This window comes from Oncorhynchus kisutch, linkage group LG11 (assembly GCF_002021735.2).
Source record: "Oncorhynchus kisutch isolate 150728-3 linkage group LG11, Okis_V2, whole genome shotgun sequence".
Lineage (NCBI taxonomy): Eukaryota > Metazoa > Chordata > Actinopteri > Salmoniformes > Salmonidae > Oncorhynchus > Oncorhynchus kisutch.
Window position 1 is genome coordinate 13,137,027 of NC_034184.2, and position 27,773 is coordinate 13,164,799.

The window sequence follows — 27,773 nt, forward strand, 5'->3', positions numbered from 1 at the left end:
CAGACGACACTACAGTGGTAGGCTTGATTACCAACAACAACGAGACAGCATACAGGGAGGTGGTGAGGGCCCGCGGAGTATGGTGTCAGGAAAATAACCTCACACTCAACAAAACAAAGGAAATGATCGTGGACTTCAGGAAACAGCAGAGGGAGCACCCCCCCTATCCACATCGACGGGACAGTAGTGGAGAGGGTAGTAAGTTTGACGTTCCTCGGCGTACACATCACGGACAAATTGAATTGGTCCACCCACACAGACAGCGTGGTGAAGGTGCAGCAGCGCCTCTTCAACCTCAGGAGGTTGAACATACTGCCAACATACTGACTCAACTCCAGCCACTTTAATAATAAAAAAATGTTATGAAAAATGTATCATTAGCCACTTTAAACAATGCCCCTTTTATATATGTTTACATACCCTACATTACTCATCTCGTATGTATATACTGTACTCTATACCATCTACTGCATCTTTCCTATGCTGTTCTGTGCCATCACTCATTCATATATTTTTATGTACATATTCTTCATTCCTTTACACGTGTGTGTATAAGGTAGTTGTGAAATTGTTAGATTACTCGTTGGTTATTACTGCATTGTCAGAACTGCAAGCAGAAGCATTTCGCTACACTCGCAGTAACATCTGCTAACCATGTGTATGTGACAAATAAAGTTTGGTATGGCTGGTGGCATTGTCATGCTGGAGGGTCATGTCAGGATGAGCCTGCAGGAAGGGTACCACATGAGGAGGATGTCTTCCCTGTAACACACAGCGTTGAGATTGCCTGCAATGACAACAAGCTCAGTCCGATGATGCTGTGACACACCGCCCCAGACGACAGACCCTCCATATTGATCCCACTCCAGAGTACAGGCCTCGGTGTAACGCTCATTCCTTCAACAATAAATGTGAATCCAACCATCACCCCTGGGGAGACAAAACCACAACTCGTCAGTGAAGAGCACTTTAGCCAGTCCCCTCTGGTCCAGCGACGGTGGGTTCGTGCCCATAGGCGATGTTGCTAGCGAGGACCTGCCTTACAACAGGTCTACAAGCACACAGTCCAGCCTCTCTCATCCTATTGTGGACAGTCTGAGCACTGATGGAGAGATTGTGCGTTCCTGGTGTAACTCGGGCAGTTGTTGCCGTCCTGTACCTGTCCCGCAGGTGTGATGTTAGGATGTACCGATCCTGTGCAGGTGTTGTTACAAGTGGTCTGCCACTGCAAGGATGATCAGCTGTCTGTCCCGTCTCCCTGTAGCGCTATCCTAGGCATCTCACAATACGGAAATGTATTGCCCCGGCCACATCTGCAGTCCTCATGCCTCCTTGCAGCATGCCTAAGGCACGTTCAAACATATGAGCAGGGGCCCTGGGCATCTTTCTTTTGGTGGTTTCAGAGTCAGTAGAAAAGCCTCTTTAGTGTCCTAAGTTTTCATAACTGTGACCTTAATTGCTTACCGGCTGTAAGCTGTTAATGTCTTAACCTTTTAGGGATAGGGGGCAGCATTTTCACTTTGGATGAATTGCATGCCCATAGTGAACTGCCTCCTACTCTGTTCCAGATGCTAATATATGCATATTATTATTACTATTGGATAGAAAACACTGAAGTTTCTAAAACTGTTTGAATTATGTCTGAGTATAACAGAACTCATAGGGCAGGCAAACTTCCAAACAGGAAGTGGAAATTCTGGGGCTGGTTGATTTTCAACTCATCACCTATTCACATCCAAATAAGATATGGATCTGTTTGCACTTCCTACGCCTTCCACTAGATATCAGTAGAACGTGGAATGAAGCCTCTAGTGTGATGTGAGACCGGATGGCAGCTATTTGAGTCACTGGTCTGGCAGAATGCCAGTTCCTGGTTACGTGCAGTATTCATTAGATCGCCTTGCGTTCCATTACTCTGTAGACAAAAACAAATGCTCCGGTTGGAACGTTATTGGATATATATGATAATAACATCCTGAAGATTGATTCTCTACTTAGTTCGAGGGGTTAATTGAACAAGCATGGGAAACAGTGTTTAAACCCTTTATAATGAAGATCTCTGAAGTTATTTGGATTTTTAAGAACTATCTTTGAAAGACAGGATCGTGTCTTTTTTTTGCTGAGTATATTTCGCCATCTACCTGCCGGGTTTATGGACCAAAAAGTACATTTTAGGCCCTGCTTGGCATGACATCGTCATTGTAATAGCTACAACAAAACATCTCCCACTATGTCCAGTATCTCAAAACACAACCTATGCCTGCCCATGGATCCTAAATCTTGTATTTGCTTTGAAACTTACCAGGAGCCCCATGTTGGAGAACTGTTTATTCATGGGGTTCATCCAGGAGTCTCCTCCTCCACTCTTCAGTGGAGCCTGAGACAAAAACATACAGATATAACATTTATGGCAGTAGTTTGTTCTGGCACAAACATTGTCAAACAAATAGTAATCTTCAAACCAAAAGACCTCATCAAAAATCCAACTCCTATCAAGTATTTGAATGAGGCAACAACCAAACAAACCTCCCCACTTTGAATGCTTTTCTACCTTGTTGGGCTTCTTGCCCCCGTGACCTTGGCCCCAGCCCCCACTGTTGTAGGAAGAGCTGCTACCCTGGGACCCAGCGCTGCTCCACACCCCTCCACCTCCCTCCTCCTCTTCCTCCCAGCTGGAGTGACGAGAGGCCGCCACAGAGCCTTGGTCACCCTCACCCCAGCTTCCTTCTTGCATAGACTTTGAACCTGCTAGGGATATAACAATGAGTAGCATTATTACACCATAAGAACATAATGCCATATTAACAAAATGCTGTGTTATGATGACAATGCAAATCTTTGACTGTCTGGATATTTTGGGAGACAAAACCATGTCACTCTGCAAGGGTGACTCGTCACACAGCTACGCTTATGATATACAGAGCACTTGGAAAGTATTCAGACCTTCCCTTTTCCACGAGCCGAATACAATAAGTGTAGACCTTACAGTGAAATGCTTACTTACAAGCTCTTAACTCTTGAACTGCACTGCCGGATAAGAACATTTACCAAATAAACTAAAGTTTAAAAAAAATAGTCAAAAGTAAACAAAAACATACAGGGGATACAGAGTCAGTGTGCGGGGGTGCAGGTTAGGTCATTTGTAAATGTATGTAGGGAAGAAGTGACTACGCATAGATAATAACAGTGAGTAGCAGCAGTGTACAAAACAAATGCAAGGGGGAGGGGTCAATAGTCCAGTGGCCATTTGATTAATTGTTCAGCAGTCTTATGGCAGTGATGCAACCGGTCAGGATGCTCTCGATGGTGCAGCTGTAGAATTATTTGAGGATCTGGGGACCCTTTGCAAAATCGTTTCAGTCTCCTGAAGGGGAAAAGGTGTTGTCGTGCCCTCTTCACGACTGTCTTGGTGTGTTTGGACTAGAGGTCGATTAATTATGGCAGATTTTAAGTTCTCATAACAGGTAATCGGCCTTTTTGGATGCCGATTATGGCTGATTACATGGTCTCCACAAGGAGACTGCGTGGCAGGCTGAACACCTGTTACGCGAGTGCAGTGTCAAAAGGACCTTGTGGCTGCAAGGAGACAAGTTGCTAGCTAGCATTAAACTCATATTATACACACAAAAAAATCTTCACATAATCACAAGTTAACCTAGTAATATCAACCATTTGTAGTTAACTAGCTTGTTCTGCGTTGCATATAATCAATGCGGTGCCTGTTAAATTTATCATCAATCACAGCCTACTTCAAATTCGCCAAACGGGTTATTTAACAAAAGCACATTTCAAAAAGACAATCGTACAATCGTTGCAATAATGTACACAAGTATATATTTTTAAACCTGCATATGTAGTTAAAATAAATTCATGTTAGCAGGCAATATTAACTAGGGAAATTGTGTCACTTCTCTTGCGTTCAGTGCAAGCAGAAACAGGGTATATGTAACAGTTTGGGCCGCATGGCTCGTTGCGAACTGTTGAAAGGCCATTTATTCCTAACGAAGACTGTACTTAACTTACCAGAATTTTACATAATTATGACATAACATTTAAGGTTGGGCAATGTAACAGTAATATTTAGACTTAGGGTTGCCACCCGTTCGATAGAACGTTTCCGTATTTCACTGAAAAATGTTTTGTTTTCGAAATGATAGTTTCCGGATTTGACCATATTGTGTTAATTTTATTATAATTAAGTCTATGGTTTGATATTTGTTAGAGCGGTCTGAGCGGGGGTAGGCAGCAGCAGGCTCGTAAGCGTTCATTCAAACAGCAGCTCTTAGCAATGCTTGATACACAGCTCTGTTTATGACTTCAAGCCTATCAACTCCCGAGATTAGGCTGGCAATACTAAAGTGCCTATAAGAACATCCAATAGTCAAAGGTATATGAAATACAAATGGTAGAGAGAGAAAGTCCTATAATTCCTACAACCTAAAACTTCTTAAGTGGGAATATTGAAGACATGTTAAAAAGGAACCACCAGCTTTCATATGTTCTCATGTTCTGAGCAAGGAACTTAAACGTTAGCTTTTTTACATGGCACATCTTGCCCTTGACTTTTCTCCAACACTGTTTTTGCATTATTTAAACCAAATTGAACATGTTTCATTATTTATTTTAGACTAAATTGATTTTATGTACTATATTAAGTAAAAAAATAAATTTAAAAAGTGTTGATTGTTCATTCAGTATTGTTGTAATTGTCATTTATTACAACACACACACACGATAAAATAATAAAATTTGCCAATTAAATCGGTATCGGCATTTTTTTGGTCCTCCAATAATCCGTATCGGCATTGAAAAATCATCGCTTGACCTCTAGTTTGGACCATGATAGAGCAATGGTGACGTGGACACGAAATAACTTGAAACACTAGACCCGCTCCACTACAGACCCGTTGATGTTAATGAGGCCTGTTCGGCCCGCCTTTGCCTGTAGTCCACGATCAGCTCCTTCGTCTTGCTCACATTGAGGGAGATGTTGTCCTGGCCTCACACCACCAGTTCTCTGACCTCCTCCCTACAGGCTCTCTCACCGTTGTCGGTGATCAGGCCTACCACTGTTCTGTCATCAGCAAACTTGGTGTTGGAGTCGTGTTTGGCCATGCAGTCGTGGGTGAACAGGGAGTAAAGGAGCAGACTAAGTACACACCCCTGAGGGGCCCCAGTGTTGAGGATCAGAGTGGCTGACGTGTGGTTGCCTACCCTTAACACCTGGGGGAGGCCCATCAGGAAGTCAAGGATCGAGTTGCAGAGGGAGGTATTTAGTCCCAGGGTCCTTAGCTAAGTGATGAGCTTTGTGGGCACTATGGTGTTGAACGCTGAGCTGTAGTCAATAAACAGCATTCTCATAGGTGTTCCTTTTGTCCAGGTGGGAAAGGGCAGTATAGAGTACGATTGAGATTGCATCACTGTGGATCTGTTGGGGCGGTATGCAAATTGGGTCTAGGGTATCCGGGAGGATGTTGTTGATGTGAGCTATGATCAGCCTTTCATGGCTTCCTACGTGAGTACAACGGGGCGGTAATCATTTAGGAAGGTTAACGTTGCTTCCTTGGGCACAAGGACTATGGTGGTCTGCTTGAAACATGTTGGTATTACAGACTCAGTCAGGGAGAGGTTGAAAATGTCAGTGAAAACACTTGCCAGTTGATCCACACATGCTTCGAGTACACGTCCTGGTAATCCACCTGGCCCCGTGGCTTTGTGAATAATCTTGCTCACATCGGCGTACGAGAGCGTTATCACAGTCTTCCGGAATAGCGGGTGCTCTCATGCATGCTTCAGTGTTGCTTAACTCAAAGCAAGCATAAAAGGCATTTAGCTCATCAGGTAGGCTCGCGTCACTGGGCAGCTCGCATCCGGGTTTCCTTTTGTAGTCTAATAGTTTTCAAGCCCTACCACATCCGATGAGCATCAGAGCCGGTGTAGTAGAATTACATTTTAATCCTGTACATCCTTGAAGGTACTCAAGAACAAAGTGGCTTCCCTCATTCTTAAATGGAAGAAGTTTGGAACCACCAAGACTCTTAATAGAGCTGGCCACCCGGCCAAAATGAGCAATCGGTGGAGAAGGACCTTGGTCAGGGAGGTGACCCAGAACCTGATGGTCACTGACAGAGTTAAAGAATTCTTCTGGAGATGGGAGAACATACCAGAAGGACAACGATCTCTTCAGCACTCCACCAATCAAGCCGTTATGGTAGAGTGGCCAAACCACACTCTTCAGTAAAAGGCACATGACAGCCCACCTGGAGTTTGCCAAAAGGCACCTAATGGTCTCAGACCATGAGAAACAAGATTCTCTGGTCTGATAAAACCAAGATGAACGAAGCAAAGTACAGAGAGATCCTTGATGAAAACCTGCTCCAGAGTGCTCAGGATCTGAGACTGGGGTGAAGGTTCACCTTCCAACAGGACAACGACCCTAAGCACACAGCCAAGACAAAGCAGGAGTGGCTTCAGGACAAGTCTCTGAATGTCCTTGAGTGACCGAACATCTCTAGGGAGACCTGAAAATAGCTGTGCACTTCCCTTCCAACCTGACAGAGAAAGAGAGGATCTGCAGAGAGGAATGGGAGAAATTCCCCAAATACAGGTACACACACACACACACACACACACACACATTCAAACATTTCTAAAAAAATGTTTTTGCTTTGTCATTATGGGGTATCGTGTGTAGATTGATGTGGGGGAAAAACTAATTTGAACATTTTAGAGCAAGGCTGCAACGTAACAAAATTTGGAAAAAGTTAAAGGGTCTGAATACTTTCCGAATGCACTGTACTAGAGGTCGACCGATTATGATTTTTCAACGCCGATGCCGATTATTGGAGGACCAAAAAAAGCCGAAACCGAGAAAGAAAGTAAAAGTGCAATATGTGCTATGTAAGAAAGCTAACGTTCCTTGCTCAGAACATAAGATACGAAAGCTTGTGGTTCCTTTTAACATGAGTCTTCAATAATCCCAGGTACAAAGTTTTAGGTTGTAGTTATTATATAACTATTTCCCTCTACCATTTGTATTTCATTAACCTTTGACGATTGGATGTTCTTATAGGCACTTTAGTATTGCCAGTGTAACAGTATAGCTTCCGTCCCTCTCCTCGCTCCTACCTGGGCTCGAACCAGGAACACAACGACAACAGCCACCCTCAAAGCATCGTTACCCATGCAGACCAAGGGTAACAACCACTCCAAGTCTCAGAGCGAGTGACGTTTGAAACGGTATTAGCGCGCACCCCGCTAACTAGCTATCCATTTCACATCGGTTAGGCTTGAGTTGATAGGAGTTGATAGGCTTGAGGTCATAAACAGTGCAATGCTTGACGCACAATGAAGAGCTGCTGGCAAAACGCACGAAAGTGTTTGAATGACTGCTTAGAGCCTGCTGCTGCCTACCACCGCCCAGTCAGATTATATGCAATGCAGGACACGCTAGATAAACTAGTAATATCATCAAACATGTGTAGTTAACTATTGATTATGATTGATTGATTGTTTTTTTATAAGATAGGTTTAATGCTAGCTAGCAACTTACCTTGGCTTACTGCATTCGCGTAACAGGCAGTCTCCTTGTGGAGTGCAACAAGGGGTGTTGTAGGGGTGTTAACCCCAGTGTCCTGGCTAAACTCCCAATCTGGCCCTCAAACCATCACGGTCACCTAATAATCCACAGTTTACAATTGGCTCAGTCACCCCCCCTCCTCTCCCCTGTAACTATTCCCCAGGTCGTTGCTGCAAATGAGAACGTGTTCAGTCAACTTACCTGGTAAAATAACAGATAAAATAAAAAATGAGAGGCAGGTGGTTATAGCGTTGGACTAGTTAACTGTAAGGTTGCAAGATTGTTTCCCCCGAGCTGACAAGGTGAAAATCTGTCGCCCTAATTAAATCGGCCATTCCGATTAATCGGTCGACCTCTACACTGTACCTATAGTTAGACAATCAGCCATCATATCTTTGAGGATTTACAGTAGTTAGCTCCCTTACCAGATTTGATGGGGTTGGGTGAGGGGTTTCCCCAGCCAGAGGTGGTCTTCCCAGGTTCTTCCCAGCCGGTGGGGGTCTCAGTAGGTTTCCCCCAGGCTGCAGTGCCGTTGTCCACCGGGGGGTCCGAGGGAGAGCCACCGTCCCAGCCGGACGATGGAGCTACACAGGAAAACAACGGAATCAATCAATCAGTGAGTGGTTTGTTTGATATGTACTCTATAGGTTTATGAAAAATTGTAACGTTCCATTTGTAAAGTGTTAATATTTACGTTAATGGTTAGTCATATGTAAATGCATTATAAAACATTAATAAATGGGTTATAGTAGTGCTATAGCCAGTTAGTGCTTGCCAAATAGTGAGCCACTATTTACCTCCAGCTATTAACCATTTATAAAAGCACTTACAAATGCGTATAATATTGAACCCTTATGTATCATAATGGAACAGTATTATGTTCCTTTTTTGTATTTTACCCCTTTTTCATGATTGCGATCCAATTACGATCTTGTCTCATCGCTGCAACTCCCCAACAGGCTCCCCAACATGACGCGACATGAACCGCCAAACCGAGTTTAACACCCGCCCGCTTAACCGGGAAGCCAGCTGCACCAATGTGTCGGAGAAAACAGTTCAACTGACGACCGAAGTCAACCTGCACAAGGAATCACCCGGCCCGCCACAAGGAGTCGCTAGAGCGCAAAGAGCTGAGTAAAGCCCCCGACCCAAACCCTCCGCTAACCCGGACAGCGGCCAATTGTGCACCACCCTATGGGACTTCTGGTCACAGCCTGGGATCGCACCAGAGTCTGTAGTGACGCCTCAAGCACTGCGATGCTGTGCCACTCAGGAGGTCCTATGCAACCTTATTTTCAATGGTTGCAGATACACCATTTTTATTTTCTCACTTAGGTGTGATACATTGTTTCTCTTTCCCAGAAACAGAAATGGTTGGTTTTCAGATCAACGGTCAACTACAATGTCTGGCTCCACGTTTAAAACCCTGATGATTTGTGGTCAATTTAGCTATTTATTCCAGGAATGAAGGCCTCATCTGAATATCTCAAGCCATATTATTGGCGTGTTTGACTGGTTTCTGAGAAATTACCTACTTTGTGATACAGCATCTGCACGAATATTGCGCTTGAAATAAATACCTGGGACGTGCTCAGAATTTTGTGTTTTTGGGATTCATGAAGAATCAGAATGGACGTGGCTATGAGAAGTGTGCAAAGGCCAGACAGAAGAGATGACGCAAAATAAACATTCACAAGATAAAAATGCAATTTTTCACTTTCGGATACAGAATTTCTGATGGGTGATTTAGCTTGCTGTCCAGCTAGCTACGTAGCATCTGTCCTACCTAGGAAACATCTAGCTAGCATTAGGTGAAACCTAAAATGGCTTTTTAAATATAAAATTCAGCTAGATGATTTAGCATGAGATAATCTTGGGCATGATAATGTTAACTAGATAAATTGTTCACGTTTGCTGGCTAGTTAGCTTCACTAGCTAGCAAACGATAGCAGCCAGCTAGCGAACATCGACATGATAGAAATTCCATGCAATTTGTTTTGCTAGCTTTTTTTAGATTAGCATGTTCATTATCTAACATCAGAATTCAGGTATGTCTAGCTAGGTACCTGGTAAGTGAACTAACTAGCATCCTGTCAGCACACTAGTGGTTCCAATTGTAAGAATCTAGCTAGCTAGTGTATTAGCAAAAATTTTGATAACTAGGTAACCCCTTTAAAATCGGTGGTCGCTAGAGATGTGTTAACAAGTAATGTTAAACACTATTATTATTAGTAAGCTGTCAATAAGATTACTAGCTAAGCCTTAATGGTATAAATCATGACAATAGTAAAGTTGTGTAGATAGTGTCTATGCTAAATTGTAATACATTTCTCTTCTCTCCCAAAGATTCCCATAGGGTTTCTGATTCCAGGATGGGAAAATACTTAAGAAACAGATGAAGGACATACAGTTGAAGTCAGAAGTTGACATACACTTAGGTTGGAGTCATTTTTCAACCACTCCACAAATTTCTTGTTAACCTCTTTCAGCTAGGGGGCACTATTTTTATGTTTGGAAAAATAACGTTCCCAATGTAAACGGCCTATTTCTAAGGCCTATATGCTAGAATATACATATAATTGTCAGATTAGGATAGAAAACTCTAAAATTTCCAAAACGGTCAAAATATTGTCTGTGAGTATAACAGAACTGATATTGCAGGCGAAAAACTGAGCAAAATCAAACCAGGAAGTGGCTTCTATTTTGAAAGCTCCATGTTCCATAGCCTGCCTTCGCTCCATTTAAAGGGATATCAAACAGATTCATTTCCTATCGCTTCCTCAATGTGTCAGTCTTTAGACAGTTTCAAGCTTTTATTTTGAAAAATTAGCAGAGCTTGGGCAGCCATCGTCTCTCCCTCTCCTACTGAAAAAGTGCCTGTTGATATACAGTGGGGCAAAAAAGTATTTAGTCAGCCACTTCTCATAGCCACGTCCATTCTGATTCTTCATGAATCCCAAAAACACAAAATTCTCCCACTTAAAAAGATGAGGCCTGTAATTTTTATCATAGGTACACTTCAACTATGACAGACAAAATGAGAAAAAAAATCCTGAAAATCACATTGTAGGATTTTTAATTTATTTATTTGCACATTATGGTGGAACATAAGTATTTGGTCAAAAACAAAAGTTTCTCATTACTTTGTTATATACCCTTTGTTGGTAATGACAGAGGTCAAACATTTTCTGTAAGTCTTCACAAGGTTTTCACACGCTGTTGCTGGTATTTTGGCCCATTCCTCCATGCAGATCTCCCCTAGAGCAGTGATGTTTTGGGGCTGTTGCTGGGCAACACGGACTTTCAACTCCCTCCAAAGATTTTCTATGGGGTTGAGATCTGGAGACTGGCTAGGCCACTCCAGGACCTTCAAATGCTTCTTACGAAGCCACTCCTTCGTTGCCCGGGCGGTGTGTTTGGGATCATTGTCATGCTGATAGACCCAGCCACGTTTCATCTTCAATGCCCTTGCTGATGGAAGGAGGTTTTCACTCAAAATCTCACTATACATGGCCCCATTCATTCTTTCCTTTACACGGATCAGTCGTCCTGGTCCCTTTGCAGAAAAACAGCCCCAAAGCATGATGTTTCCACCCCCATGCTTCACAGTAGGTATTGTGTTTGGATGCAACTCAGCATTCTTTGTCCTCCAAACACGACGAGCTGAGTTTTTACCAAAAAGTTATATTTTGGTTTGATCTGACCATATGACATTCTCCCAATCTTCCTCTGGATCATCCAAATGCTCTCTAGCAAACTTCAGACGGAACTGGACATGTACTGGCTTAAGCAGGGGGACACGTCTGGCACTGCAGGATTTGAGTCCCTGGCGGCGTAGTGTGTTACTGATGGTAGGCTTTGTTACTTTGGTCCCAGCTCTCTGCAGGTCATTCACTAGGTCCCCCCGTGTTGTTCTGGGATTTTTTTGCTCACCGTTCTTGTGATCATTTTGATCCCACGGGGTGAGATCTTGCGTGGAGCCCCATATCGAGGGAGATTATCAGTGGTCTTGTATGTCTTCCATTTCCTAATAATTGCTCCCACAGTCAATTTCTTCAAACCAAGCTGCTTACCTATTGCAGATTAATTCTTCCCAGCCTGGTGCAGGTCTACAATTTTGTTTCTGGTGTCCTTTGACAGCTCTTTGGTCTTGGCCATAGTGGAGTTTGGAGTGTGACTGTTTGAGGTTGTGGACAGGTGTCTTTTATACTGATAACAAGTTCAAACAGGTGCCATTAATACAGGTTACAGGTAGAGGACAGAGGAGCATCTTAACAAACTATAGTTTTGGCAAGTCGGTTAGGACATCTACTTTGTGCATGACACGTCATTTTTCCAACAATTGTTTACAGACAGATTATTTCACTTATAATTCATTGTATCACAATTCCAGTGGGTCAGAAGATTACATACACTAAGTTCACTGTGCCTTTAAACAGCTTGGAAAATTCCAGAAAATTATGCCATGGCTTTAGAAGCTTCTGATAGGCTAATTGACATCATTGAGTCAATTGGAGGTGTATCTGTGGATGTATTTCAAGGCCTACTTTCAAACTCAGTGCCTCTTTGCTTGACATCACAGGAAAATCAAAAGAAATCAGTCAAGACCTCAAAAGAAAAAAAATGGTAGACCTCCACAAGTCTGGTTCATCCTTAGGAGAAATTTCCAAACGCCTGAAGGTACCACTTTCCTCTGTACAAACAATAGTACGCAGGTATAAACACCATGGGACCACGTAGCGGTCATACCGCTCAGGAAGGAGACGCGTTCTGTCTCCTAGAGATGAACATACTTTGGTGCGAAAAGTGCAAATCAATCCCAGAACAGCAGCAAAACCCTGTGAAGATGCTGGACGAAACGGGTACAAAAGTATCTATATCCACAGTAAAATTAGTCCTATAATCGACAAAACCTGAAAGTCAGCTCAGCAAGGAAGAAGCCACGGCTCCAAAACAGCCATAAAAAAGCCAGACTAGGGTTTGCAACTGCACATGGGGACAAAGATTGTACTTTTTGGAGAAATGTCCTCTGGTCTGATGAAACAAAATAGAACTGTTTGGCCATAATGACCATCGTTATGTTTGGAGGAAAAAGGGGTAGGCTTGCAAACCGTAGAATTACCATCCCAACCGTGAAGCATGGGGGTGGCAGCATCATGTTGTGGGGGTGCTTTGCTGCAGAAAGGACTGGTGCACGTCACAAAATAGATGGCATCATGAGGAGGAAAATTATGTGGATATATCGAAGCAACATCTCAAGACATCAGTCAGGAAGTTAAAGCTTGGTCGCAAAAGGGGCTTCCAAATGGATAATGACCCCAAGCATACTTCCAAAGTTGTGGCAAAATGGCTTAAGGACAACAAAGTCAAGGTATTGGAGAGGCCATCACAAAGCCATGACCTAAATCCTATAGAAAGTCTGTGGGCAGAACTGAAAAAGCAAGTGCGAGCAAGGAGGCCTACAAACCTGACTCAGTTACACCAGCTCTGTCAGGAGGAATGGGCCAAAATTTGCCCAAGTTATTGTGGGAAGCTTGTGGAAGGCTACCCGAAACATTCGACCCAAGTTTAACAATTTAAAGGCAATGCTACCAAATACTAATTGAGTGTATGTAAACCTCTGACCCACTGGGAATGTGATTAAAGAAAGCTGAAATAAATCATTCTCGCTACTATTATTCTAACATTTCACATTCTTAAAATAAAGTGGTGATCTTAACTGACCGAAGACAGAATATTTACTAGGATTAAATGTCAGGAAATGTGAAAAACTGGGTTTAAATGTATTTGGCTAAGGTGTATGTAAACTTCTGACTTCAACTGTAGAAGGGGACCATGAGACCCAATGTTGTATTTTAAATAGTTAATATCTTGTCAATTTCTAAGCTGACTTGTAAAAGTAAAGTGGAGAAAGACCCCACCTGTTTATCTGAATTAGTTAGGCTACTCACTGTATCAATGATAGGCTACATGAGTCACTGCCATTATCTCCCACCCCAATGTATCCTATTTAAAAAAATATCTTACTATGTATTGCATGTTTAAGATTATATACTGTTATGTTTCCAACTCACTAATAAATGGCCACAAGGTTTCCACATTTTTTGATGTAAGCGCCTAGTCACAGAAAACCAGCCATTTTCCAGCCAAGGAGAGGGCTCACAAAAGTCAGAAAAACCGATTAAATTAATCACTTACCTTTGATGATCTTCATCAGATGGCAATCATAGGACTTCATGTAACACAATGCATGTTTGTTTTGTTCGATAAAGTTCATATTTATATCCAAAAATCTCAGTTTACATTGGCGTGTTATGTTCAGAAATGCATCTCCGGAGAAAGTGCAGAGAGCCACATCAAATTACAGAAATTACGTGATTATGTTAGTTCTGCGCTTAGCCACAAAAACCACAGCCATTTTCCAGCCAAGGAGAGGGCTCACAAAAGTCAGAAATAGCATTAAAATGAATCACTCACCTTTGATGATCTTCATCTGGTGGCACTCCCAGGTCTCCAGCTTAGACAAATGTTCATTTTGTTCGATAATGTCCCTCTTTATGTCCAAAAACCTCTGTTTTGTTGGTGCGTTTAGTTCAGAAATCCAAAGGCAATGCGCACTCTCAACATCAAGATGAAAAGTCAAAAAAGTACAATAAAAGTTGGTAGAAACATGTCAAACGATGTTTAAAATCGATCCACAGGTTGTTTTTGTCATAAATAATCAATAATATTTCAACCGGGCAAAAGCTTTGTCAATAGAAAATTAGAAACAAGAAATGCACGCTCCTGATCACACGCAGGACTCATGGCTGGAAATTTCCACTGGGATCATTGAAAGTGCTTTATCTCCCTAATTTTTCAGAGTAAAAGCCTGAAACAATGCCTAAAGACTGGCCACATGTAGAGGAAGCCATAGATATCGTGAACTGGGTCCTTAGTCTTTGCATGGTGGGGATAGGCTTTCAATGGAAAAACAGCGTTTCAAAATAAGACTTGAAAACCTACAAACCTCAGATTTCCCACTTCCTGGTTGGATTTTCCTCTGGTTTTTGCCTGCCATATCAGTTCTGTTATACTCACAGATATTATTTTGACAGTTCTGGAAGCTTTAGAGTGTTTTCTATCCAAATCCACTAATGATATGCATATCCTAGCTTCTGGGCCTAAGTAGCAGACAGTTTAATTTGGGCACGCTTTTCATCCAAAATTCTGAATCCTGCCCGCTACCCTAGTGAAGTTAGCCAACAACGCAATTAAGAAAAACAACAATAACGAGGCTATATACAGGGGGTACTGGTACCGAGTCACTTTGCGGGGGTACAGGTTAGTCGAGGTAATATGGACATGTATGAAGGGGTAAAGTGACTATGCACAGAGACAGCGAGTAGCAGCAGCTACTTTGCAAATAGTCTGGGTAACCATTTGATTAACTGTTCAGTCTTATGGCTGTTAAGGATCCTTTTGGACATAGACTTGGCCCTCCGTTACACTCGCTGTGCGGTAGCAGAGAACACCGCATGGTATAGGGCCATACGCACTACCCTCTGTAGTGCCTTGCAGCCGGATGACGAACAATAGCCATACCAGGCAGTGATTGTGCAGCTGTAGAACTTTGAGGATCTAAAGACCCATGCCAAATATTTTCAGTCTCCTGAGGGGGAATAGACGTGAGAGAAGTGGTAAGTGTGTTAATATAACCTGGTAAACGGTAATATGTTAGGAATGATGATTGAATAACATCCTGGATGTAAATTTGGATAGGGATCAGGGTTTCAAAGGTGGGTCAAGACACATCATGATTGACAACCTCTTCTGTTACTGGGACAGAGCAACAACGCATCACACCCAATAGTGGTAAAAAAAAGTATTGGTCAAATGTGCAACTATTGAAAATAAGGTCTTATAAGTGTTTGTAAGTGCATTTATAAAATGGCTCATAACTAGAGGTAAATATTGGCTCACCATTTGGCAAACACTGAACAGTTATTGCACTATTTTAACCAATGCGATGTGACCGTTTATTAAATGGTTTATAATTAGGGATGTTAACAGTTAACCATTAACTTCTTTGGGGTAGGGGGCAGTATTTTCACACCCGGATGAAAAGTAAACTGCCTGCTACTCAGGCCCAGATGCAAGGATATGCATATCATTAGTAGATTTGGATAGAAAACACTTACATTTCTAAAACGATGTCGGAGTATAACAGAACTCATATGGCAGGCAAAAACCTGAGAAAAAAATCCAACCAGAAAGTGGGAAATCTGAGGTTTGTAGTTTTTCCAAGTCTTAGCCTATCCAATATACAGTGTCTGTGGGGTTATATTGCACTTCCTAAGGCTTCCACTACATGTCAACAGTCTTTAGAACCTTGTTTCAAGCTTCTACTGTGAAGTGGGAGAGAATGAGAGCTGATTGAGCCATGGGTCTGCCAGAAGGCCATGTGCTCAGTCAGGCGTGTGCCGTGAGAGTTAGCTCCGTTCCCTTTCATTTCTAAAGACAAAGGAATTCTCCGGTTGAAACATTGAAGACTTATGATAAAAACATACTAAAGATTGATTACATACATTGTTTGACATGTTTATATGAACTGTAATATAACTGTTTTACTTTGTCTGGACCTAGAGCCTGCTCATTTGGATTACTGTCCTAAATACGAACAAAAAGGAGGTATTTGGACATAAATGGACTTTATCAAACAAAACTAACATTTGTGGAACTTGGATTCCTGTGAGTGCATTCTGATGAAGATCATCAAAGGTAAGTGAATATTTCTAATGCTATTTCTGACTTTTGTTGACACCATAACATGGCAGGTATCTGTATGGCTTGTTTTGGTCTCTGAGCGCTGTACTCACATTATTCCATGGTGTGCTTTTTCCATAAAGCTTTTTCTGACACAGCGGTTGCATTAAGGAGAAGTATATCTTTAATTCCATGCATAACAGTTGTATTTATCAACATTTATGAGGAGTATTTCTGTAAATTGAGATGGCTCTCTGCACTTTCACTGGATGTTTTAGAGGCAAAACATAACACGCCAATGTAAACAGAGATTTTTGGATATAAATATGAACTCTATCGAACAAAACATGAAGTCCAATGAGTGCCATCTGATGAAGATCACCAAAGGTTAGTGATTAATTTTATCTCCATTTCTGCTTTTTGTGACTCCTCTCTTTGGCTGGAAAAATGGCTGTGTTTTTTTGTGACTAGGTACTGACCTAACATAATCGCATGGTATGCTTTTGTTGTAAAGTCTTTTTGAAAATCGGACACTGTGGTGGGATTAAAATGGTGTATAGGGCCTCCCGGGTGGCGCAGTGGTTGAGGGCGCTGTACTGCAGCGCCAGCTGTGCCACCAGAGACATGGGTTCGCGCCCAGGCTCTGTCGTAACCGGTCGCGACCGGGAGGTCCGTGGGGCGACGCACCATAGGCCTAGCGTTGTCCGGATTTGGCCGGTAGGGATATCCTTGTCTCATCGCGCACCAGCGACTCCTGTGGCGGGGCGGGCATAGTGGGCGCTAACCTTCGTCTATCCCGAGCCCGTATGGGAGTTGTAGCGACGAGACAAGATAGTAGTTACTAATACAATTGGATACCATGAAATTGGGGTGAAAAAGGGGTAAATTCAACAAAAAAAATATATATATATTTAAAAATGGTGTATAATACATGTTTGAGGAATTTTAATTATGAGATATGTTTGAATTTGGCGCCCTGCACTTTCACTGGATGTTGGTCAGGTCCCACTTACCCTTGAGGTTAATAGGCAAGCCGCCGAAAATACATTTGACCGGTCATGCGTATCAGATAGGTGGCAATTGAATTATGCAAATTAACCTGTGTATTTCCATTAGTCATCTTATTTATCACATGCATACAGAGCCTAGTTTGAGGAGCAGCGTAGCCTACCACCTGTCAGACAGCACATAGTGCCATGTTTGAGGAGCGGCGCAGCCTACAACCTGTCAGACAGCTTACAGTGCCTAGTTTGAGGAGCGGCATAGCCTACCACGTCAGACAGCATACAGAGCCTAGTTTGAGGAGCAGAATAGCCTATCACCTGTCAGACAGCGCTAGAGCAGCTCCTCATTGGGGTACAACCTGCTTTTGTAAGCCCAGTCATTGCACAACAAATAACAATTCTAAATGCAATTGTGTTAAAAACATTGTCGAACACGATTAAAAAGGTAGCCATTTCTATTTCTCAATCTCAACTCTCAATTAAAGCGCGCCTCTCATTTGGCATTTGAGTATATAGGCTATAGTCAACAGTAGGCATGCCACCAGTGCGTCACCCACCGCTTTGCAATGTGAGCTTGAGGCAGTTATTTGAAAGCTGAACATTTTTACTTTACTTCAAATAATGAGGCATGTCTTACCTTGCTTCAAAGTTGCCTTGCAAAAATCCATCCATAGAAACATGGAGGCAATTATTTTAGAAAGACTTCCTGATGCCATTAACCAGCACTTCTAAACGGTTCTATTGGTTTTTAATCAACTTTCTTTCATTGTCCAGAAGTCAAAGGCACAATCCTTGTCATATTGGCAACACATCCTAGTTGTTGTTACAGATTCCCCATCTTGCTACATTTCTAACACAGATTTTCATGTCTGTCACATATGGAACAGCTTACATTAGGTACGGTGTTTCTAAATTGCGGGAAATGACTTTTTATTAGCAGCTTCATTACAGGAGTTGCATGTTCAATCATAGGCTGTAGCATTTTGCCTGTAAGACCATATGCTTGCTATTGTTGAATGATCCATTAAGCTCTTAATGAAAAATGTGAAGGGAGAGGTTTCACTCACGGCAAAATCTGTCTAAAACAAGCGAAATGCGTTTCTGTGTCACCTGCCTTCCAGCCTTGGGACGACTACCATTGTCAGGGCTGTGAAATAAACCTCTCAACATTATACACATACCGCTTGATAGTATTTTCTGTTGGTCACGCCATTTTACTGTTTGAAGAAAATGTAACCGTTTGTTAACCAGTCCGGTCCATTAGTCGGCAGCAAAATTGACCAAAATTTGAATCCCTATTTCTGATGCATTTACAAATGATTAAATAATGATTCATAACAATTACAACCCCTTTACAAATGGAACCTTATGGTAAAGTGCTACCAAAAAATGTAAAGGAAAATAGATTTAAAGGTTTATCAATTATGGATTTAACATCAATCCTTCCTTCCGCTCCACATGTCTATAAGATAATAGGCTCCATCTCATATTCACACATCAATACGAACAGCTCAGATTCATCATAAAGTATAGCACATTAGCCAACAGCTAGGCTCTTACCCATCCCTGGAGCTTTCCCGGGGTTGATGTCCCTGCCTCCCATCCCAGTGGGCTGCCTCCCAGGCCCAGGGTTGATGTCCCTGCCTCCCATCCCAGTTGGCTGCCTTCCAGGCCCAGGGTTGATGTCCCTGCCTCCCATCCCAGTGGGCTGCCTCCCAGGTCCAGGCTGCTGTAGAGCTGGTAGCCCCTGCTGCTGTTGGGTCGGTGGTCCTCCTCCCTGGCCCTGCATTTCCGGCTGATGACCAGCAGGAGAGCCATTCTTCTCCCACAGGTTGACAGTCTTCTTATTAAACTGGCTGGGGTCTCCCCAAGCCGATGTCCCATCGTCAATGTCCATCTTCCGGCTAATGAATTGCGGTGAAGGTTCCTCCCACCCGCTGGACTCTGGTCCTTCCCCTCCCCCAGGGCCACTGGGGATGGGTCCGGCAATCCAGCCCGAACTGCTTTGGTTCTGGTGCTGGGCACCCGGTTGTCTCACCCAGCCCCCTCCTCCCGGTTCCAGCACTTGTTGCGGTGGGGGCTGCTGGGGCTGCGAATGTTGCTGCAGTGCCATGACGCCTTTCACAGAAGCCGTCTGGCTGTTTGGCATCGGTGACGGGTGCATCTTCCCACCTCCACCCCAACGCCCCTGGTGGGGTTTGGTGCATCCCATGTCCCCCCCCACCCCTCCTCCGCCCCCCCCACCCGTACCTCCTGCCCCCCAGGATCTCCTCGGGGCTCCCTCGTCCCAGCTACCCCACGTACCGACTTCTGAGTCTCCCCCACCGGAGTTACCTCCACCTTTCCTATCCTCTCCCCATCCTCCACCACTGGATTTAGGTTCTCTCTCCCCCCAGTCTCCCCCACCCCTGTCCCTCTGCCCACCCCACCCTCCATCCCGCCCCATCTCCTTCCATCCTCCTCCTGTCCCCTTCTCCTCCTGGCCGCCTCCCCAGCCACCAACTCCTCCTCCACCTTGGTTACCCTGTTGTCCATTATCTCCCCAACCTCCTCCACCTCTACTGCGTTCCCTCCCACAACCCCACTCAGACCCTTCGTTCCCCCATCCTTTTCCTTGACTCTCCCCTGGTCCAACCCCACCCCAGCCTCCTGTAGGCTTCCCCTGGCCTGGTCCAAGGCCGCCACCTATACCTGCTCCAGTGGTCATTGACCCAGATTGAGTGACGCCAGGAGGGTTTCTCATGTTGGAGCCTAGGGGAGGTGGCCCTTGGTTGGGCATGGAGTTGCTGCCACTACTGCTGCCGTTGTTACCAACCTCCCAGCCCTCCCCGGAGCCACCAGGGGTCCCCAGGGAAGGGTTGGAGTTCAGGTTGGGAGCTGAGCCAGGGAGAGGGGTAGGAGCCATTGGATCAGTAGTTGTAGCAGAGCCAGTGGAGTATTGAGAAGCTGGACCCATAGGAGGTGAAGCGTTTTGGGATGAAGCAGAAGAACCAGACCCTCCTTTTCCTGGTTCTAGGTCCCAGGCCACGTTCTGTCTGATCTGGGTCTGGCCCCAGCCCGTGTTGGAGAGGACGCGTGGGTCCAGGTCACTGCGGCTGAGCATTGCCTGTAAGGCCACGTCAGGGTTGGGCGGTGGGGGGTGGGAATACCGGTGGTGACCGTACCCGTGGTGCTGATTGCCGCTGCCTCTGGAGTTTCCCCCAACGCTGGATGAATTACCTCCTCCTCTACCACCCTTGCCCCCCCCCCACTCCCCTGTGTCCCCCCCTGCCACTCCATCCCCCTTCTGATTGTCCCAAGCTCTTGTCGTAGTGGTGGATGTTGTCGGAGAGGAAGAGGCAGCAGGGGGGTTGCTGCCCCCACTGCTGCTGCTGCTACTGCTGCGGCCTCCGACACCACCAGCCTCCCCTCCTGGATTTCCACCTCCACCCATCCCACCTGAATTACCTCCCCAGTCTCCAACTGAAGACCCTCGCTCTCCTCCTGCACCCCCTCCCTGAGATACCCCGGGGGTTTGAGTGCTACCCCCACTTCCAGCACCCCAGGATTTCCCTCCATTACCCCCCTGAGCGCTGTACTTCCACCCCGAACCTCCACCACCCTCAGCAGCTCCCCCTTCCCAACCATCAGTCCTTGAGGCACCCGTTTTGGAGTTAGCAGCAGGGAAAGGCTGGCCTCCCCAAGAGGAGGATGAGGTTTGGGAGGCAGCGAGGTTCTCTCTACCATTGCCTCCTCCCCCACAGTCTGTATCGGCTCCCGCCCCTGTCCCCTCGTTTTTTGGTCCTGCTCCGGTCTCCAGTGCCGCTCCACCCCAACCCCCATCCGACGTGTGCTCTCTGTCTCTGGATTGCATTTGGTGAAGTTGGTGCTGATGAGGGGATTGATTCACAGCTAGAGGTGGGTTCCCCAGGCCCGGGGCAGACAGAGACCCCGCCAGGTTCTGGAGAAGGGAAGGGGGGGGGCCACCCTCAGAGGACGCTACCCCAGCCCCATCCTGCTGCACCAGAGCAGGCCAGGCGGAAGGGTTGGCATTTGGGTTGAAGTTGGCACCAGGGATCACCCCACTGCCACCAAGGGATCCATCAGGGCCCATTGGCAGAGGGGAGGCTTTGGGAATGGAGGGCACCGATGCCCCTGGAGGACCCTGTGAGGCAGCAGATCCCCACACCACACTGACGGACAGCATACATTCATTGGGCATTGAGAACGAGGAAGTGGGTGATGGGGGACTGCCAGGATCGCCACCTTTCCGCGAGGCACTGCTGTTCGGCACTCCACCACCGCCCTCACCCGACGAAGCACTACCACTTCCTGTCCCCGAAGCTTCACCTCCTCCTGCTCCATTCCCGTCGCCAACGGCAATGCTAGGCCATTCCTCCAGGTCTGAGCCGTCCACGATGACCTTCTCCCTGCCCTGAGAGGAGGGCAGGCTGCCAGAGCCAACCCCCCACGTGGAATTTGCATAATTGGAAGAAGTAGTAGAAGAAGCAGCGATTGATGAGGAGGATGAGGTGAGGGGCAGTGAGGGTGCAGCTGGACCCACATAGCCTGGACTAGAATCTGGACGGGAAACAACATAAAGGCACATTATTAAAATGGAAGGTTAAATAAACATCTACTGTTGCCCAATTGTATAAGTCTTGGACACAGAAATAACTTTTTTTTAACCAAAACGTTATATCAAGAATCAAATAGGAAGGTATAGGATTCACTTTTAAAGTATTTGAACAGAGTCTAAACTTGCATGATGCTCCATGTCGGGACTCGTTCCAGACACCTACCTGAGGCAGCAGCCATGGTTGCATTGGGGCAGTCTCCCCCTCCTCCCCCTGGCCCGGTGCCTCCCCCCAGTAGCATGGAGGACAGCGGCGGCTGGCCCCTCTTCAGTAGCACTTTGTGGTCTTGCTGGCAGCGGAATCGCGGGGGCACTTCGCGGGGCATGTAGCGCTGGGAGGCCTGGGTGCCTGCTGCGGGGGGCTGTCCGTTGGCCACCGCCGGCCGCTTCGCATTGTTCCCACCCTGGGGGGGGGCGACGCCTGCAGCCGCGGTGGCAGGGGAGGGGGACGCCGAGGGGGTGGGTCCAGGGCTGGGGGAAGCAGAGCTGGGGGCGGCAGGAGACTGGGTGGACGAGGGCTTGGTCAATTCTGGCACTGCATGGCGAAGGGGAAGAGAGTTATAGAAGTCATTAAGTTGCATAGAGAAAATAAATAGTGGTGTGAAATTCAAAGGAAAATGTCCTAACGGATAATAAACAGTGTACAAAACATTTAAAACACCTGCTCTTTCCATGACAGACTGACCAGGCGAATCCAGGTGAAAGCTATGATCCCTTATCACTTGTTAAATCCACTTCATAAATCAGTGTAGATGAAGGGGAGGAGACAGGTTAAAAAGAAGGATTTTTAAGCCTCGAGACAATTGAGAAATGAATTGTGTATGCGTGTCATTCAGTGTGTGAATGGGCAAGACAAAAGATGTAAGGGCCTTTGAACCGGGTATTGTAGTAGGCGTCAGGAGAAACGGTTTATGTCAAGAACAGCAACACTGCTGGGTTTTTCCATGCACAACAATTTGTGTGCATCAAGAATGGTCCACCACACAAAAGGACATCCAGCCAATTTGAGGAAAGCATTGGAGTCAACATGGGCCAGCATCCCTGTGGAACGCTTGACACCTTGTAGAGTTCATGCCCTGACGAATTGAGGCTGTTCAGAGGGCAAAAGAGGGTGCAACTAAATATTAGAAAGGGGTTCTTAATGTTTTGTACACAGTGTACAGCATTGCATGTAGCCATCATCTTCATTTGAAATAAGGGCAGCAGGTAGCCTAGTGGTTAGACTGTTGGGACAGTAATGAAAAGGTTGCTTGTTTGAAACCGCGAGGTGAACAAAAAAAAAAATCTGCCGTTCTGACCTTGAACATGGCAGTTAACCGCCACCAACAACAACGGCAGCCCCCCGCACCTCTCTGGGGGGTTGGGTTAAATTCAGAAGACAACGGGCCAGAACGGGGTTCAAATAAATGCATATTTCAAATAATGTGGCCGAATATAGTGCCGTGAATAAGTATTTCCCCCTTTCTGATTTTCTCTAGTTTGTATATTTTTGATTTTAAATGTTAGATCTTCAACCAAAACCTAATATTAGATAAAGGGAACTGGAGTCTACAAATATCAAAAAATATTTTATTTATTTATTTAACAAAGTTCCGCAACACCCCTGTGTGAAAAAGTAATTGCTAACCATTAATTGGTTGTGCCACCTTTAGCTGAAATTACTGCAACAAAATGCTTTGTGTATTTGTTGAGCCGTCTCTCACATCGCTGTGGAGGAATTTTGGCCTACTCTTTCATGCAGAACTGCTTTAACTCAGCGACATTTGAGGGTTTTCAAGCAGATAGCATTGTTGATTTCACCAGTCACATTATGAAGCTTGCTGGTAGTCCCCAGTCACATGCTGCTTGTTTACAAGCACACTCACTTCACTGTTGTGCAGCACACACCAGGTTATCTAGTTTCAGTATGGAAATTACAACTAAATGTTTGCCAGCTAGATACAGTATCTTATAACTATTAAGTTAACTGTCTAAAATGTGCTAAATGTACTGCAGATGTGCATATGGTTTGCTAATGTAGTGGTTAGCTTTTTGTTAAATCAATCTTCTCTTGGTAACCGCAGAGAATACCCTCCTGGATCAAGAGCCTTGCTATCTAATATTTGTTTTGGGTGTGCAGCAAACCGAGTAGCATTTTTTTTGTTACTTGTATAACTTTATGCGATGGGATGTCTGTCCTGCAAATGGTTTGTCAGAGACTGTTTAAAATGTTTGCAATGGGCCCGTTAGCATTTAACTAATATCCTTTATAGGATTTTACAAGTACTTGTTAGCAATGCCTAACTTCAAATAGAAAAAAAAAAAGAGGCCATTGTGTTCATCCCGAGATATTACCAAATATCTCGGGATGGCACAAGGTCGGTATGAAGGTATGACCATCTGGATCGCGCCCAAGCCTAATTTGAAACTATTTTCTACTTATTTCCCATAGGGCCATACAGAGCTGGGTTCAAATACATGGGAGTATTTCAACATTTGTATTTGGGGGAAAAACACTTGTCTGTGCAGGTGAGAAATTTTCGAATACAGTACCAGTCAAAAGTTTGGACACACCTACTCATTCAAGGATTTCTTGATTTTGACTCATTTCTATTGTAGAATAATAGTGAGGACATCAAAACTATGAAATAACACATGAAATGTACTAACTACAAAAAGGTGTAAAACAAATCAAAAAATATTTTAGATTCTTCCAAGTAGCCACCCCTTGCACACTCTTGGTATTCTCTCAACCAGCTTCACCTGGATTGCCTTTCCAACCGTCTTGAAGGAGTTCCCACATATGCTGAGCAATTGTTGGCTGCTTTTCCTTCACTCCGCGGTCCAACTCATCCCAAACCATCTCAATTGGGTTGAGGTCAGGTGATTGTGGAGGCCAGGTCATCTGATGCAGCACTCCCATCACGCTGCTTCTTGGTCAAATAGCCCTTACACAGCCTGGAGGTGTGTTTTGGGTTATTGTCCTGTTGAAAAACAAATGAGTCCCACTAAGCTCAAACCAGATTGGATGGTGTAACGCTGTAGAATGCTGTGATCCCATGCTGGTTAAGTGTGCCTTGAATTCTAAATAAAACACAGACAGTGTCACCAGCAAAGCACCCCCACGCCTCCTCCATGCTTCACGGAGGGAACCACACATGCAGAGATCATCCGTTCACCTACTCCGCGTCTCACAAAGACGCAGAGTAGGCGGTTGGAACCAAAAATCTTTCATTTGGATTCACCAGACCAATGGACAGTTTTCCACCAGAGTTTCCCAACAAAATGTTAATACATACAGCATTTAACAAAGTATTTTTTTTGGAACTGAAGTCTCTTAAGTTAGGAGTCAATTGCTCGTGTTTCTTGGCCCAAGCAAGTCTCTTCTTATTGTGGTCCTTTAGAAGCGGTTTCATTACAGCAATTCGACCATGAAGGCCTGATTCGTGCAGTCTCCTCTGAACAGTAAATGTTGAGATGTGTCTGTTACTAAAACTCTGTGAAACATTAATTTAGGCTGCAATCGGAGGTGCAGTTAACTCCAATGAACTTATCCTCTGCAGCAGTGATAACTCTGGGTCTTCCTTTCCTGTGGCAGTCCACATGAGCCAGTTTCATCATAGCACCTGGTTTTTGCGACGGCACTTGAAGAAACGTTCAAAGTTCTTGACATTTTCCGGATTAACTGACCTTCATATCTTAAACTAATGATGGACTGTCATTTCTCTTTGCTTGGTTGAGCTGTTCTTGCCATAATATGGACTTGGTCTTTTACTAAATAGGGCTATCTTCTGTATACCACCCCTACCTTGTCACAACACAACTGATTGGCTCAAGCGCATTGAGGAAAGAAATTCCACAAATTAACTTTGAACAAGGCACACCTGTCAATTGAAATGCATTCCAGGTGACTACCCCATGAAGCTGGTTGAGAGAATGCCAAGAGTGTGCAAAGCTGTCATCAAGGCAAAGGGTGGCTACTTTGAAGAATCTCAAATATGATTTGTTTAACACGTTTTTGGTTCCTACATGACTCCATGTGTTATTTCATTGTTTTGATGTCTTCAATAATATTTTACAAAGTAGAAAATACACTGCTCAAAAAAATAAAGGGAACACTTAAACAACACAATGTAACTCCAAGTCAATCACACTTCTGTGAAATCAAACTGTCCACTTAGGAAGCAACACTGATTGACAATAAATTTCACATGCTGTTGTGCAAATGGAATAGACAGGAAATTACAGGCATTTAGCAAGACACCCCCAATAAAGGAGTGGTTGTGCAGGTGGGGACCACAGACCACTTCTCAGTTCCTATGCTTCCTGGCTGATGTTTTGGTCACTTTTGAATGCTGGCGGTGCTTTTACTCTAGTGGTAGCATGAGATGGAGTCTACAACCCACACAAGTGGCTCAGGTAGTGCAGCTCATCCAGGATGGCACATCAATGCAAGATGTGGCAAGAAGGTTTTCTGTGTCTGTCAGCGTAGTGTCCAGAGCATGGAGGAACTACCAGGAGACAGGCCAGTACATCAGGAGACGTGGAAGAGGCCGTAGGAGGGCAACAACCCAGCAGCAGGACCGCTACCTCCGCCTTTGTGAAAGGAGGAGCACTGCCAGAGCCCTGCAAAATGACCTCCAGCAGGCCACAAATGTGCATGTGTCTGCTCAAATGGTCAGAAACAGACTCCATGAGGGTGGTATGAGGGCCTGACGTCCACAGGTGGGGGTTGTGCTTACAGCCCAACACCGTACAGGACGTTTGGCATTTGCCAGAGAACACCAAGATTGGCAAATTCGCCACTGGCGCCCTGTGCTCTTCACAGATGAAAGCAGGTTCACACTGAGCACGTGACAGACGTGACAGTCTGGAGACGCCGTGGAGAACGTTCTGCTGCCTGCAACATCCTCCAGCATGACCGGTTTGGCGGTGGGTCAGACCGGCTGGCATTTCTTTGGGGGGCCGCACAGCCCTCCATGTGCTCGCCAGAGGTAGCCTGACTGCCATTAGGTGCCGAGATCCTCAAACCCCTTGTGAGACCATATGCTGGTGTGGTTGGCCCTGGGTTCCTCCTAATGCAAGACCTCATGTGGCTGGAGTGTGTCAGCAGTTCCTGCAAGTGGAAGGCATTGATGCTATGGACTGGCCCGCCCGTTCCCCAGACCTGAATCCAATTGAGCACATCTGGGACGTCATGTCTCGCTCCATCCACCAACGCCACGTTGCACCACAGACTGTCCAGGAGTTGGTGGATGCTTTAGTCCAGGTCTGGGAGGAGATCCCTCAGGAGACCATCCGCCACCTCATCAGGAGCATGCCCAGGCGTTGTAGGGAGGTCATACAGGCACGTGGAGGCCACACACACTACTGAGCCTCATTTTGACTTGTTTTAAGGACATTACATCAAAGTTGGATCAGCCTGTAGTGTGGTTTTCCACTTTGATTTTGAGTGTGACTCCAAATCCAGACCTCCATGGGTTGATAAATTTGATTTCCATTGATAATTTGTGTGATTTTGTTGGTAACACATTCAACTATGTAAAGAAGAAAGTATTTAATAAGAATATTTATTTCATTCAGATCTAGGATGTGTTATTTTAGTGTTCCCTTTAGTGTAGTAAAGAATAAAGAAATACCCTGGAAAGAGTAGGTGTGTCCAAACTTGACTGGTACATGCCAATACTTTCCAAATGTATTCCAATATTCAACTACTTGTGAGAATGACGGAAGAGGGAAAGAAACTGTTGTTTATCTGCTGGATAGTGTGTCACTGCAGTGACAAAGCACAAAACCAACAGCATAAACAAATAGTCTAGGTCACCCAGAACTAAAATCTTTCATAACTGTG

General features: G+C 44.9%; 1 protein-coding gene across 4 annotated transcripts in view; it reads right to left on the reverse strand.

The window, feature by feature from the left end:
* LOC109899998 (trinucleotide repeat-containing gene 6B protein-like) overlaps positions 1 to 27,773 on the reverse strand; it is a 56,781-nt gene that overhangs the window by 23,313 nt on the left and 5,695 nt on the right. For 3 of the 4 annotated variants that reach the window (XM_020495700.2, XM_020495701.2, XM_020495703.2), the window contains exons 4-8: positions 22,110 to 22,478; positions 18,889 to 21,888; positions 8,005 to 8,163; positions 2,552 to 2,748; positions 2,303 to 2,377 (exon numbers count right to left, since the gene is read on the reverse strand). In XM_020495700.2, the coding sequence (XP_020351289.2) occupies positions 2,303 to 2,377; positions 2,552 to 2,748; positions 8,005 to 8,163; positions 18,889 to 21,888; positions 22,110 to 22,478 (3,800 nt within the window). The remainder of the gene's footprint in view (positions 1 to 2,302; positions 2,378 to 2,551; positions 2,749 to 8,004; positions 8,164 to 18,888; positions 21,889 to 22,109; positions 22,479 to 27,773) is intronic. The other variant, XM_020495702.2, reaches the window with a different exon arrangement.